The 15,820-nt window shown below is 36.5% G+C and overlaps 1 protein-coding gene across 13 annotated transcripts in view; it reads left to right on the top strand.

The window, feature by feature from the left end:
* ODAD2 (outer dynein arm docking complex subunit 2) overlaps positions 1–15,820 on the top strand; it is a 163,632-nt gene that overhangs the window by 19,096 nt on the left and 128,716 nt on the right. For 10 of the 13 annotated variants that reach the window (XM_035306996.3, XM_035306998.3, XM_009000094.5 and 7 more), the window contains 3 exons: positions 44–160; positions 11,731–11,936; positions 14,012–14,110. In XM_035306996.3, the coding sequence (XP_035162887.1) occupies positions 44–160; positions 11,731–11,936; positions 14,012–14,110 (422 nt within the window). Of the gene's footprint in view, positions 1–43; positions 161–11,730; positions 11,937–12,931; positions 13,048–14,011; positions 14,111–15,820 lie in introns of those variants that run through there. The other 3 variants (XM_078329676.1, XM_078329677.1, XM_054258551.2) reach the window with 2 other exon arrangements.

Here is a 15,820-nt window from a genome sequence, read left to right as displayed (position 1 = left end):
TGTTCTTATGTTAATCATAGAACTAAACTTATTTTTCCCAAAGGGCAAAACAGATGATGAAGAGGACATTAATTATGAGAGAAAAGGTTCCATTTATAAAGATCTTGTCACATTTTTAAGAGAAAAATCACCACAATTTTTAGAAAACATGTCTAAACAGGTAAGTTTTATGGTTTCTTTTGAGCTTTCATAGCATTATGTTACTAAACTACAACTTTCTATGGTACAAGAAAAACAGGTAATTTTGCCTATTTTTGGATACTTTTTATTATTAGTGGTTTTTAACAACATAATATAAAAATATTATAAATGTACCATTGTTCAGGGTTCAGTGGCATTAATTACATTTGCAATGTTGTGCAAATATCACTATTGTCGATTTCTAAGTCTTTTTCATATCCCCAACTTAAACTACACCCATTAAGCAATAATTCACCATTTCTTCTCCCCCGACTTCCTGGTTAACTCTGATCTTGTGTCTATTTCTATTAGGCTTCTTATTTTAGATATTTCACATCACTGGAGTGGTACAGTATTTGTCCTTTTGTGTCTGGCTTCTTTCAGTTAGCATAGTGTTTCCAAGGCTCATCCATGCTATAGCATGTATGAGAATTTCATTCTTTTTATACTTGAATACTATTTTGTTTATGTATAGACCACATTTGGCTTATGCATTGGGTTGTTCTACCTTTTGGCTATTGTGAATAATGCCGCTATGAATATTGGGGTACAGGTATCTGTTGAGTTCTTATTTTCAATTCTTTTGGGTCTGTTCCTAAAAGTGGGTCGTATGGTCATTCTGTATTTAACTTTTGAGGGAACTGCCAACCTGTTTTCGATGGAGGCCACACCATTTTCATTCCCACCAGCAATATCCAAAGATTCCACTTTCTTCACATCCTTGTTAGCACTTCTTATTTTCTAGACTGTTGTTTAATTACAAACATCATAGCCAGTGTGAAGAGGTAATCCCACGGAGGCTTTGATTTGCATTTCCCTAACATTTAGTGATGTTGACCATATTTTCATGTGTTTGTAGGTTATCTGTTTATCTTCTTTGAGGAAATGTCCATTGGGTCCTTAGCCTATATTTTAAATGGAATCTTTTTGTTGAGTTTTCATTTTTGTATATGCTGGATATTAGCCCCTTATCAGATAGAAGGTTTACAAATGTTTTATCTTATTCTGTGGATGGCCTTTTAACTTTCTTGATAGTGTTCTTTACACACAAACATTTTTAATTTTGATGAAGCCTAATTTACCAATTTTTTTCTTAGGTTGTCTGTGCTTTTATTATCATATTTAAGAAATCATTGCCAAATCCAAGGTCATGAAAATTTGCTTCTTTGTTTTTCTCTAAGGATTGTATAGTTCTCTAAGGATTGTCTTAGCTCTTAAATTTAGGCGTTTGATCTCTTTTGAGTTGATTTTTGTCTGTGGTATAAGATAAGGTTCCAATTTCATTCTTTTGCATGTAGATAGTAAGTTTTCCCAGCACCATTTGTTGAAGAGATTGTTCTTTCTTCATTGGATGGTCTTGGCTTCCTTGTTGAAGATCAGTTGATCATAGATGGAAGAGTTTGCTTGGGGACTTTTAATTCTATTCCATTGGTCTATGTGTCTCTCTTTATATCAGTATCACATTGTTTTGATTACTATAGTTATATTAGTTTTGACATCAGGAAGTGGGAATCCTCAAACTTTGTTCTTGTTTTTTAATACTGTTTTGGCTATTTGATATACCTTGACACTCTATATGAATTTTAGGCTTGGTTTTACATTTCTGCAAAAAATACCATTGAGATTTTGATAGAATTTATGAGATTTCATTGAATTTATGAATTGCTTTACATAGTATTGCCATCTTAACCATATGAGGTCCTGTTTCTGAACAGGAAGTATATTTCCATTTATTTGTGTGTTTAACGGCTTTCAGCAATATTTAGTAGTTTTCTGTGTACAGGTTTTTCTCCTTTGTTATATTTACTCATTAATATTTTATTACTTTTGATATTACTATAAATGAAATTGTCTTCTAAATTTCATTTTTGATCATTCACTGGTGGTAAATACAACTTTTTGAGTGTTCAAATCAGATCTAATTTCTGTGTCTTAAAGTTAAGATTGGATTTCACAACTTCACTGAATTCATTTAACTCTGTATATGTGTGTGTGTGTGTGGTGTATTGTTAGGTTTTTCTGCATACAAGATTATGCCATCTGCATACAGAGATAGTTTTACTTCTTCCTTTCCAATTTAGACGATTTTACAATTTCTTTTTCTTGACTAATTACTGAGGCTAGGACTTCCTAGACTATGTTGAATAAGAGTGGTGAAAGCTGGCATACTTTTCTGATTTCTGATCTTTTTCTCTTGAGATGGAGTCTCATTCTGTTACACAGGCTGGAGTGCAGTAGCATGATCTTGAGTCACTGCAACCTTCACCTCTCCTCCCAGGTTCAAGTGATTCTCATGCCTCAGGCTCCTGAGTAGCTGGGATCACAGGCAACTGCTACCATGCCCAGCTAATATTTGGATTTTTAGTAGAGATGGGGTTTCAACATATTGGCCAGGCTGGTCTCGAACTCTTGGCCTCAAATGATATGCCTCCCTTGGCCTCCCAAAGTGCTTGGATTACAGCTCTGAGCCACCATGCCTAGCCTGATTCCTGATCTTAATTGACAAGCTTTTAGGCTTTCACTGTTGATCCTGATTTTAGCTGTGGAATTTTCCTATGTGCCCTTTAGCATGTTGAAGAAGTTTCCTTCTACTCAGTTTTTCTTTTCTTTTCTTTTTTGAGACAGAGGCTTGCTCTTGGGGTGCAGTGGCATGATCTTGGCTCACTGCAACCTCCACCTCCTGGGTTCATGCAATTCTCCTGTCGTAGCCTCCCTAGTAGCTGGGATTCCAAGCATACACCACCACACCTGGTATTTTTAATAGAGATGGGGTTTTGCCATGTTGGCCAAGCTGGTTTCAAATTCCTAACCTCAGGTGATCCACCTGCCTCCCAAAGTGCTGGGATTACAGGTATAAGCTACCATGCCCGGCCCCAGTTTTCCTTTTCTTGGTGCACCCATCATTTGGTAGACCTTCCTGAGAAGAAGATGTACATGGGAGGGAAAAAAAAGGAGGATTTGCATGTTAGAGAATACCTTTATTATTTTCTCACAGTTGTTTCTAGAGAAATGGTTTGAAATTTTTAATTTTTAGTTAGCATTTCAAAGGCTTATGTTTCTATGTGAACTGTTTTGGCTTTTTCCCTTCTTTGGGAGCCTTTAGGATCTTCCTTGGTGTTCTGTAATTTTTGTGGTATAGTTTATGCAGATTTTTGTTTGTTTTTGAGATTCATCCATGCTTTTCCATCTATCATTAATTTATTGCTTTTATGGGTGTATATTATTTTGTTATATGGCTATGCCACAATTTGTTTATCCACTCACCTGTTAATGGATGTAGGGTCATTTCAGGTTTTGGTCTATTAGAAATAAAACTACTAAGAACATTTTTGTACAAGGATTTTTATGATTATATAGTTTCATTATGCCTAGATTAAAAACCTAAGAGTAAAATGGTAAGGTCATATGGTAGTTGTATGTTTAACTTTTTAAGCAACTGGTAAATGGCTCTCCATAGTGGTTGCAATAATATACATTGATGTTGGCAATGTATGAGAGTCCCAGTTCTTCCACATACCCATCATTAACTGGTATTGTCACTCTTTTAACTACAGACATTCTAATAGTTGTATACTAGTATCACATTTGGTTTTAATTTGCATTTTTTGAATGCATCTTTTCATGTGTTTATTTGCCATTCACATATCTTATGTGATAAAGTGTCTATTCAGACTCTTTGTCCATTTTTTTTATTGGGCTATTCAGCTTCTCATTGAGTTGCAACAATCTTTATATAAGTTCTTGGCTTATTTATTCTGTCAGATATTTGATTTATAAATATTTTGTCCCAATCTGGGTCTTGCATTTTAATTCTCCAGTGTCTTTCAAAGAGCAAATGTCTTCAATTTTGATAAAGTTCAACTTAAAAAAAATTTTTTTTCTTAAATTTATTTATTATACTTTAAGTTCTGGGGTACATGTGCAAATCATGCAGGTTTGTTATATAGGTATACACGTGCCATGGTGGTGGTTTGCTGCATCCATCACCTTGTCATCTACATTAGGTATTTCTCCTAATACTATCCTTCCCAAATCCCTGACCCCCCGCTATTCCTCCCCTAGCCCCCTGCCCTCCAGGCCCTGGTGTGTGATGTTCCTCTCCCTGTGTCTGTGTATTCTCATTGTTCAACACCCACTTATGAGTGACAACATGCAGTATTTGGTTTTCTGTTCTTGTGTCAGTTTGCTGAGAATGATGGTTTCTGGTTTCATCCATGTTCCTGCAAAGGACATGAACTCATTGTTTTTTATGGCTACATAGTATTCCATGGTGTATATGTGCCATATTTTCTTTATCCAATCTATCATTGATGGGCATTTGAGTTGGTTCCGAGTCTTTACTATTGTGAACAGTGCCATAGTAAACATATGTGTGCATGTGTCTTTATAATAGAATGATTTATACTCCTTTGAGTATATACCCAAGTAATGGGATTGCTGGGTCAAATGGTATTTCTAGTTCTAGATCCTTGAGAAGTTGCCATACTGCCTTCCACAATGATTGAATTAATTTACACTCCCACCAAACTGTGTAAAAGCATTCCTATTTCTCCACATCCTCTCCAGCATCTGTCATCTCTTGATTTTCTAATGATCACAGCTCTAACTGGCATGAGATGGTATCTCAGTGTGATTTTGATTTCTATTTCTCTAATGACCAATGATGAGCTTTATTTCATGTTTGTTGGCTGCATAAATATCTTCTTTTGAAAAGCGTCTATTCATATCCTTTGCCAACTTTTTGATGGGGTTTATTGTATTTTTCTCGTAAATTTGTTTAAGTTGTCTGTAGATTCTGGATATTAACCCTTTGTTAGATGGGTAGATTGCAAAATTTTTTTCCCATTATGTTCATTGCCGGTTAACTCTATTGATAGTTTCTTTTGCTGTGCAGAAGCTCTTAAGTTTAATTAGATCCCATTTGTCTATTTTGGCTTTTGTTGCCTTTGCTTTTGGTGTTTTAGTTATGAAGTCCTTGTCTATGCCTATGTCCTGAATGGTATTACCTAGGTTTTCTTCTAGGATTTTAATGGTGTTAGGTCTTTTGTTCAAATAGTTAATCCATCTAGAGTTAATTTTTGTATAAGAAGTAAGGAAGGGGTCCAGTTTCAGCTTTTTGCTTATGGCTAGCCCTTTTTCCCAACACCATTTATTAAATAGGGAATCCTTTCCCCATTGCTTGTTTTTGTCAGGTTTTTCAAAGATCAGATGATTGTAGTTGCGTGACGTTCTTTCTGAGGCCTCTGTTGTGTTCCATTGGTCTATATCTCTGTTTTGGTACAGTATCATGCTGTTTTGATTACAGTAGCCTTGTAATATAGTTTGAAGTCAGGTAGCATGATGCCTCCAGCTTTGAGGTTTTTTTTTTGTCTTTTTTGCTTAGGATTGTCTTGTGGGCTCTTTTTTTGGTTCCATATGAAGTTTAAGGTGGTTTTTCCAATTCTGTGAAGAAAGTCATTGGTAGTTTGATGGGGGTAACATTGCATGTATAAATTAATTTTGGGCAGTATGGCCATTTTCACAATATTGATTCTTCCTAACCATGAGCATGGTGTATTTTTCTATCTGTTTGTGTCTTCTCTTATTTCCTTGATCAGTGGTTTATAGTTCTCCTTGAAGAGGTCCTCCACACCTCTTGTTAGTTGTATTTCTAGGTGTTTTATTCTCTTTGTAGCAATTTTGAATGGGAGTTCACTCATGATTTGGCTCTGTTTGTCTGTTACTGGTGTATAGGAATGCTTACAATTTTTGCACATTGATTTTGTATCATGAGACTTTGCTGAAGTTGCTTATCAGCTTAAGGAGATCTAGGGCTGAGACGATGGGGTTTTCTAAATATACAATTAGGTCATCTGCAAACAGGGACCATTTGATGTCCTGTCTTCCTATTCTAATACCCTTTCTTTCTCTTGCCTAATGGCCCTAGCCAGAAATTCTAATACTATGCTGAATAGCAGTGGTGAGAGAGGGCATCCTTGTCTTGTGCCAGTTTTCAAAGGGAATGCTTCCAGTTTTTGCCCATTCAGCATGCTATTGGCTGTGAGTTTGTCATAAATAGCTCTTATTACTTTAAGATACTATCCATCAATACCTAGTTTATTGAGAGTTTTTAGGATAAAGGTTGAGTTTTGTCGAAGGCCTTTTCTGCATCTATTGAGATCATTATGTGGTTTTTGTCTTTGGTTCTGTTTATGTGATGGATTACATTTATAGATTTTCAGATCTTGAACCAGCCTTGCATCCCTGAGATGAAGCCAACTTGATCATGATGTATAAGCTTTTTGATATGCTGTTGGATTCAGTTTGCCAGTATTTTATTGAAGAATATTGCATCAATTTTCATCACGGATATTGGCCTGAAATCTTCTTTTTTAATTGTGTCTCTGCCAGGTTTTGGTATCAGGATGATGTTGGTCTCATAATATGAGTTAGGGAGGATTCCCTCTTTTGTATTGTTTGAAATAGTTTCAGGAGGAATGGCACCAGCTCCTCTTTGTACCTCTGGTAGAATTTGGCTGTAAACCCAACTGGTCCTAGACTTTTTTTGGTTGATAGGCTATTAATTGCTGCCTCAACTTCAGACCTTGTTATTGGTCTATTCAGGAATTCAACTTCTTCCTGGTTAAGTCTTGGGAGGGTGCATGTGACCAAGAATTTATCCATTTCTTCTAGATTTACTGGTTTATTTGCATAGAGGTGTTTGTGGTAATCTTTGATGGTAGTTTGTATTTCTGTGGGATTGGTGGTGATATCCTCTTTGTCATTTTTTATTGCATCTATTTGAATATTCTCTCTCTTCTTTTTTATTAGTCTAGTTAGCAGTCTATTTTGTTCATCTTTTCAAAAAACCAGCTCCTGGATTTATTGATTTTTTTTGAAGGTTTTTTTCTGTCTCTATCTGCTTCAGTTCTGCTTTGATCTTAGTTACTTCTTGCCTTCTGCTAACTTTTGAATTTGTTTGATCTTGCTTCACTAGTTCTTTTAATCATGATGTTAGGGTGTTGATTTTATATCTTTCCTCGCTTCTCTGGTGGGCATTTAGTGATGCAGATTTCCCTCTAGACACTACTTTAAACGTGTCCCAGAGATTGTGGTACGTAGTGCCTTCATTCTCATTGGTTTTGAAGAACATCTTTATTTCTGCCTTCATTTCATTATTTATCTAGTCATCATTCAGGAGCAGTTGTTTAGTTTCCTTGCAGTTGTGTGGTTTTAAGTGAGTTTCTTAATCCTGAGTTCTATTGAGTGCACTGTGGTCTGAGAGACTGGTTGTTAGGTTTTACATTCTTTTGCATCTGGTGAGGAGTGTTTTACATCCAATTATGTGGTCAATTTTAGAATAAGTGTGATGTGGTGCTGAGAAGAATGTATATTCTATGGTTTTGGGGTGGATAGTTCTGTAGATGTCTATTGGGTCTGGTTGGTCCAGATCTGACCTTTTAATATCTATAGAATTTGTAGTCATTGTTACCTCTCATTCCTAACATTGGTCATTTGTGGGGTTTTTTATTCTGAGCCATCTGGCTTTTGAACTACAGATTTACTAAATTTTCTCAGGGAACTAGCTTTAGGTTTAATTTTTCTCTTTTCTACTTTGATATTTATGTCTTCTTATTTGGGGTTTAATTTACTCTTATTTCTCTAGTTTTTTTAAAATGTCACGATATATTTAATTTAATCTAGTCATATTTGTATATGAAAAAATTTTATGAATTCAGTTGTGAATAATGTTTTATTTGGAGCATACAAAACAATGGATTCTCAGCCCAAAAGCTCCTTCAGCTGATAACCAACTTCAGCAATGTTTCAGGATACAAAATCAATTTACAAAAATTACCAGAATTCCTGTAAACAATAGCCAAGCCAAGAGCCAAATCAGGAATGCAATCCCATTTACAATTATCACAAAAAGAATAAAATACCTAGGAATATAGCTAACCAGAAAGGTAAAAGATCCCTACAAGGAGAATTACAAAACACTACAAAGAAATCAGAAATGACACAAACAAATGAAAAAACATCCTATGCTCATGGATTGAAAGGATAAATATCATTCAAATGGCCATACTGTGTGAAGCAAGTTAGAGATTCAATGCTATTCCTATCAAACTACCAAAAACATTCTTCACAGAACTAGGAAAAACTATTTTAAAATTCATATGGAACTAGAAAAGAACCCAAATAGCCAAGACAATCCTAAGGAAAAAAAAAGCTGGAGGTATCACTCTACCCAACTTCAAACTATACCACAGGGCTACAGTAACCAAAACAACGTGGTACAGGCATAAAAAGCAGACACATAGACCAATGGAACAGAATAGAGAGCCCAGAAACAAGGCTGTAAACCTACAACCATCTGATCTATGACAAAGCTGACAGAAACAAACAATGGGAAAGGACTCTATTCAATAAATGGTGTTGGGATAACTGGCTAGCCATATGCAGAGATTGAAACATATGCCCCCTTTCTTATACTGTATACAAAAATCAACTAAAGAGCAGTAAAAGACTTAAATGGAAAGCTCAAAACTATAAAAACCCCAGAAGACCACCTAGACAATATAATTTTTAACATAGAAACTGGCAAAGATTTCATGACAAAAATGACAAAAGTAATTGCAACAGAAGCAAAAATTGATGAGTGGGATCTAATTAACATAAGAGCTTCTGCATAGCAAACTATCAACAGAATAAACAGACAGCCTACAGAATGGGAGAAAATATTTGCAAATGATGCGTCTGACAAAGGTTTAATATCTAGCATCTATAAGGAATGGATTTACAAGAAAAAAACAACCCTATTAAAAAGTGGACAAAGGACATCAACAGATACTTTTCAAAAGAAGACATACATGTAGCCAACAAGCATGTAGAAAAAGCTCAATATCACTGATTATTGGAGAAATGCAAATCAAAACCACAGTGAGATATGTCACACCACTCAGAATGGCTATTATCAAGAAGTTAAAAAATAGCAAATGCTGGTGAAGTTGCAGAAAAAAAGGAATGTTCATACACTGTTGGTGGGAGTGTAAATTAGTTCAGTCATTGTGGAAAGCAGCATGGCAATTCCTCAAGGAGCTAAAAACAGAACTACCATGTAACCTAGCACTTTCATTGCTGTGTATATACCCAAAGAAACATAAAGACACAATCACACATACGTTCATTGTGGCACTATTCACAGTAGTAAAGACATCAAATCAACCTAAATACCCATCAGTGGTAGACTGGATAAAGAAACTATGGTACATATATGCCATGGAATACTACACAGCCATAAAAATGTGATCATGTCCTTTTTAGGAAGAAAACCAAATAGCACATGTTCCCACTTATAAATGGGAGCTAAATGATGAGAACACATGGACACGAAGGGGAACAATAGACCCTGGGGCCTAGTTGAGGGTGGAGGATGGGAGAAGAGAGAAGATCAGAAAAAAATAACTATTGGGTATAGGCTTACTACCTGAATGATGAAATCATCTGTACAACAAATCTCTGGGCATGAGTTTATCTATATAACAAACCTTCACATGTACCCATGAACACAAATTATTTTATTTTTAGTAGAGATGGGGTTTTGCCATGTTGGCTGGGCTAGTCTCGAAATCCTGGCCTCAAGTGCTCTGCCTGTCTCAGCCTCTATTTTTTTTGTCCATAAGATTTCATGCTGCAAATTTCTTTATGAGCATTGCGTAAACTGTATTCCACAGATTTTAATGTATGATGTTTTTATTCAATATATATGAGGAATTTCTGTAGATCTTTTACTAATTTCTAGTTCTGTTCCAATGTATTAAGATACTTTATATGATTTTCATTACTTTAAGCTTGTTAATGTTCATTTTATTGTCCAGCATATGGTCTATTTTGGTGAATTTTTCTTTGTACATTTGAGGAGACTGTGTATTCTGGTGTTATTGAGTGGTGTGTCTTTTAAATGTCAATTAAGTCAAGTTGTTTGGTTGTGTTGCTCAGGTCTTCTATATCGTTACTGAAGTTTTGTCTGTTCATTTATTGAATGCTGAGACAGTTTTGAAGTCTACCAATTATGGATATATCTACTTTTCCTTTTAGCTCTATGTTTCCTTCCTATATTACGAAGCTCTGTTGTTTGGTGAATATACATTTACAATCATGTGCCAACTGATTCCTTATTAGTATGTGTGCCCTTCTTTGTCTCTGTCAATATTATTTGCTTTGGAGTCCATATTGTCTGATTTTAATATGGCCATTCCTGCTTTCTTTTGATTATTCTTTGCATGAACTATTCTTCTCCAGCCTTTTACTTCTGATGTAGTTGTATCTTTATATATAAAATAGTTTCTTTAGGCCATAAATAGTTAGGTTTCCTTTTTCATCCAGTTTGATGATTTCCCATTTAATTGATGTGTGTAAACCATTTTCACTTGCTGTAACTACAAATAAGTTAAATTTAAATGTACTATCTTGCTACTTGTTTTCTGATTGTTTCATCTGCTCTTTGTGGTGTTTTCCTTTCTCTGCCCCTTTTGAATTGAGCTTTTAAAAATGATTCCATTTTATTTATGCTATTAGTTTGCTAGCTATATTTCTTATTAAAAGTTTCTTAGCTGCCCTCCAGCTTATAATACATATCTCGAATTTATGATGTCTCCTTTAAGTAAGATTGTAAAATTCACAAATAGTTTAAGAAACTTACAACAATATACTATTCTTTGTGTTATTGTTGTCATACATTTTATTTCTACATGTCATAAAGCCCTCAAAACTTTGTTACTATTTTTGCTTTAAATAATTACTATTTTAGAATAATTAAAAATAATACACAAAGTTTTGTATATTTATTTTTACCATTTCTATAGCTTTTACTTTTTTTTGCATAGATCCATGTTTTGCATAGATCCGTGAGATGATGTTAATTCTGATGAATAATTTTCTTTAACATTTCTAGCACAGGTCTCCTGGCAGTGAATTTTCTGTTTTTGTTCATCTGTGAAGGTTTTTATTTTGCCTTTATTTTTTAAAGATTTTTGTTTTGCTCTTAATATAGAATTTTGGGTTGACATGTTTTTTTTGTGTGCTTTTTGCTTTTTAGTTCTTTAAAGATATTACTCTCTATTTTTCTGGTTTGCAGTGTTTCTGATGAGAGGTCTCTTACATTCTTATGTTCCTTCCTTTGTATTTAATATGTCTGTCACACTTGTCTACCTTCAAGATGTTCCCTTTATCTTTAGTGGAAGTAATTTCAATATGATGATTTTCAGTCAGTAGAGGGTTTTAGTTTAATTTTTTTGGTGGTGGTGAGGTACGAGCAGGTCCAGCCCTGCTGTTGTAGCTGTGCGTGCTGCCGCAGAGGTGTGAGTTTAGAAACATCACATTACTTACTGTCTACCTAACTCCGAAAGAAGCCTTAGTCTTGACACTGCCCTTATTTAGCTGTTACTAAGCACCACAAGTGAGATGCATCTGAGACTTCCTTTCCTGTATTTACCACCAGCATTAATCTTCAGAGAACCCTAGGTAATTCAGATATCATTACAAATTATTCTCATTTTATAAATAAAGGGGATTAGCTTCAATGAAGAACAGCAAAAGGAAAAGGATCCACTTAGCGAAGCCCCCAAGAAGGACGAAGCAGCTGCCTTCCACAAAGACATTTCTGGTTCAGACAAGAGGTCACTGGAGAAGAACCAAATTAATTTCGGGAGGAATCAAATGACCAAGAGATTAGAACCAAGCTTAAACTGGAAGACCACTGTTAATTACAAACAGTATGTAGACAATTGCATTAGTTTTCAGATGCATCTTTAGTAACCATATTCGCCTAATTTTTCACTTAACTTTATTTTGTTTTATTTTATTGTATGTATGTATGTATTTATGTATGTATGTATGTATGTATGTATTTTGAGAGGGAGTCTTGCTCTGTCACCAGAGTGTACCTCTCAGCTCACTGCAACCTCCGCCTCCCAGGTTCAAGTGATTTTCCTGCCTTGGCCTCCCGAGTAGCTGGAATTACAGGCACATGCCTGGCTAACTTTTTATTTTATTTTTTATTTTTGGTAGAGACAGGGTTACATCATGTTGGCCAGAATGGTCTCAAACTCCTAACCTCAAGTGATCTGTCTGCCTTGACTTCCCAAAGTGCTGGGATTACAGGTGTGAGCCACTGCATCTGGCCAGAACTTTTTTTATAATAGAAAAATACTGGGTAGATGTTTACATGTCCCTCTAAGGCACAGGTTGATTCCTTTCTGCCTCTCTTTGTATTCTAAGCAGAAAGATTTGGTAGAGTTTGTGTGTGGAGCACCATGGAGGGAAGGGAAGAACACAATTCACTTTCATATAGTTGGTGAGGCAGGGCAAATAATACACAGAAAAGATGATACAACACGTGGAGAAGTCACAGGGGAAATGTAAAAACCATGGCAGAGACCTGATTAAGTAAACACCGGGAAAATGTGGAATGAGGAAAATTACATGGAGTTAATCAGGAAAACTGTCACAGAGATAATGTCTTTTCTTTTAACAGAATTTTAATACTATAAAAAGGCTAGAGTCTAAAAAATATGAATGGGTCTGTATAAAGTAGACACTGGCTTGATGAATGTATGAAATATACTGAACAAGTGCCATTTAAGACCCTCTATAAATAGGTGTCAAAGCAAAAATTGAGGGCCGATGTTACTTAAATGCTGGGGCAGTCCAAAACACCTAGAGCACGATTTATTTATATATGTATGCATTTATTTGTTTTTGAGACAGAGTCTCACTGTCACCCAGGCTGGAGTCCAGTGGCACAAACCCGGCTCACTGCAACCTCCCCCTCCCGGCTTCAAGCAATTCTCCTGCCTCAGCCTCCCAAGTAGCTTGGATTTACAGGTGTGTGCCACCACACCAGGCTAATTTTTGTATTTTTAATAGAGATGGGTTTTTGCCCTGTTGGCCAGGCTAGTCTCCAACTCCTGAGCTCAAGTAATCCACCCACCTTTCCCTCCAAAAGTGCTGGGACTACAGGCGTGAGCCACTGCACCCAGCCCACTTAAAAAAATTTAGCAAATAGTTTGCAAGTCGTGGCCTGTAAGTGATGTTCTATGTTGTCCCATTTTTGGGTTAAGAACTGGCTCCTGGCTAATCACACAGGGACTTTTTCCTGCAGGGATTCTGAGAACTACAGGGCGATTGTGTTTTGGAAGCAAACCCTGAGCACTGTTTGAAAAAAGGAGTCCTGTGGAGAGGAGAGACACTCTGGCTCCTCTGATTGATTCTCATCAATCTTGGGGCGTTTGACTTTTGTGGCTCTGTTTGAAAGAGTCGATGTGCAAATGAAAAGTGCATGGGCAACTCTGTTAACGGAGAAGCGAGTTTTAAACTACTGCTTTTTCCATATGCTTACTCTTTCAACTATGAGATTCCTTAGCAGGTGTTCAAGGGAGAACACAGAATGTGCCAAGGACTATGCAAAGCCTGCGAATACCTGGAAAACCAGGTGCAGGCCCTGTTGCAATGTTGGATGGGGAAGATAACTAGACAACTAGAATTGAGGGTGATACATACCTAGACTAGAAGCCATTGGATGAAGGATTCACAGCAACAGTGGCAGCCTGTGAAGACCTGTTCCTAGGTGCTGGACAGAATGTTTCTTCAATACGTAAAACATAGGGCTGTGCTGAAAGAGTGAAAGAGACAGCTCCGAGTGTCAGAATGAGGCTGGAACTCTGTCAGGAACACATATCATTTGAGTGCATGGAAATAATGGACTATATATCTACATTGCCATCTTTTATTTTTTATTCATTATCATAAAGCAATAAAGTTAATATATTTACATATATATATATTTTAGGAGCAAAGGCTCAGTGAAAGAAATCCAAGAGGACAAACACACAGGAAAACTTGAAAAAACAAGACTATCTGTTTCACTCGGAAGAGCACAATTACGTCGGTACGTTTCTGGTCAACATGACAAATTCCCTAAAGCCACCTCACACAGTGGGCTGGTGAGCATGCAAATTAATGCCATTCTTACTATCAGGGTTCCAAGATATTTACATTGACAGTTACTAGGAGTGTTAGTAAAAACGATAACACTGGATTTCTTTAAATACTTTTACAAGATATTCTTCTCATGCAGACTTACCTGAAATACAGGGATTTACTAGCATTAGTTGACTCTGGGAAAAGAAATGTATTTAATGCCAAGAGCAGTGAACGAAGTTTTAGGAGCACTGGGCTCCTACTGATGACGTCTTGCCTCTAAACAGTCACGTCGTGGCAAAATTAATGTTATCTGTCTGAGCGTCCCTTTGCTAATCACAAATGACTGCTGATTTTGAAGTGGTCTACGTTATTGCTAATGAAAACAATTAAATATGAGGGCAACTAGTAAACTTCTTAGTTGATTGTCAGTGTGACAAAAGAAGTGACATATCTGGAAGATAAGGATCAGCCAGTTTTATGAGTTTCGGAGTGGCAGATATTAGCGCTTTTGTTACAAACTCATAGAAGTCATTGAGGCTGTGTCCATTTTTTTTTGTTTTGTTCTCTCTAAGTTGTTCAGATTGAGTAAATTCTGTTGTTCTATCTTCAAGTTCATTTATTTTTTCTTCTGCCCTATTCTTCAACTAATTCCATTCAGTGAGTTTTTAATTTCATTTTTTATAATTTTTAGTTCTAATATTTCCATTTGCTTTTTCTTTTCTATCTTCTATTTCTTTGCCAAGACTTTCTATTTTTTTCATTTGTTTCAAGCATGTTTATGTTGCCTACTGAAATATTTTTAAGATGGTGGCTGTCATTTCTGTCAGATAATTCATACATCTTCATCTCCTTGATATTGGCATTTTTCAATTGTCTGTTCTCATTCAAGATGAGGTCTTCCCTATTCCTGGTATGACAAATAATTTTCAGTTGAAATGTAGACATTTTGGTTATTATGAGACTCTGGACCTTATTTAAATCTTTTATTTATTTATTTATTTGAGACAGAGTCTTGGTCTGTCACCCAGGCTGGAGTGCAGTGGTACAATCTTGGCTCACAGCAACCTCCGCCTCCTGGATTCAAGTAATTCTCCTGCCTCAGCCTCCTGAGTAGCTGGGATTACAGGCATGCACTACCACACCTGGCTAATTCTTGTATTTTTAGTAGATACAGGGTTTTGCCATGCCAGCCAGGCTGGTCTTGAACACATGGACTCATGTGATCCTCCCGCCTCAGCCTTCCAATGTGCTGAGATTACAGATATGAGCCACTGCACCTGGCCTAAATCTTGTATTTTAGAAAACCTTCTCTGCCACTATATTTGCAGGTTGAGGTGTGTGCTGCTTCCCTAGGCTGGTGAGGAATAGAAATAGCAGGTTTTCCCGTAGGCCTTCATTGACACCTAAGGGGACAGGCAAGGAGGTCCTCATTGTTTCTGGAGGGTGGTGGGAGTTTATGCTCCACCTATGACTCTGCTGATACCAGCCTGACAGTGTGACAGGGGAGTCCTCAGTTACTTTGTCAGTGAGCTCTACTGACATCACAGTTCAGGGGAGTGGTTTCATTTTTGTTGAGAGGCAGTGAGCATCTGACTCTCTGTCAGGCCTTCTCTGATGCCACCCCAGCAGGTGGGTTGCAGTGTTTTCTTACAGTCTGACAAAGATAGACCCCAAG

Source organism: Callithrix jacchus, chromosome 7, assembly GCF_049354715.1.
Source record: "Callithrix jacchus isolate 240 chromosome 7, calJac240_pri, whole genome shotgun sequence".
NCBI lineage: Eukaryota > Metazoa > Chordata > Mammalia > Primates > Cebidae > Callithrix > Callithrix jacchus.
This window is presented reverse-complemented; position numbering and strand designations above follow the sequence as displayed.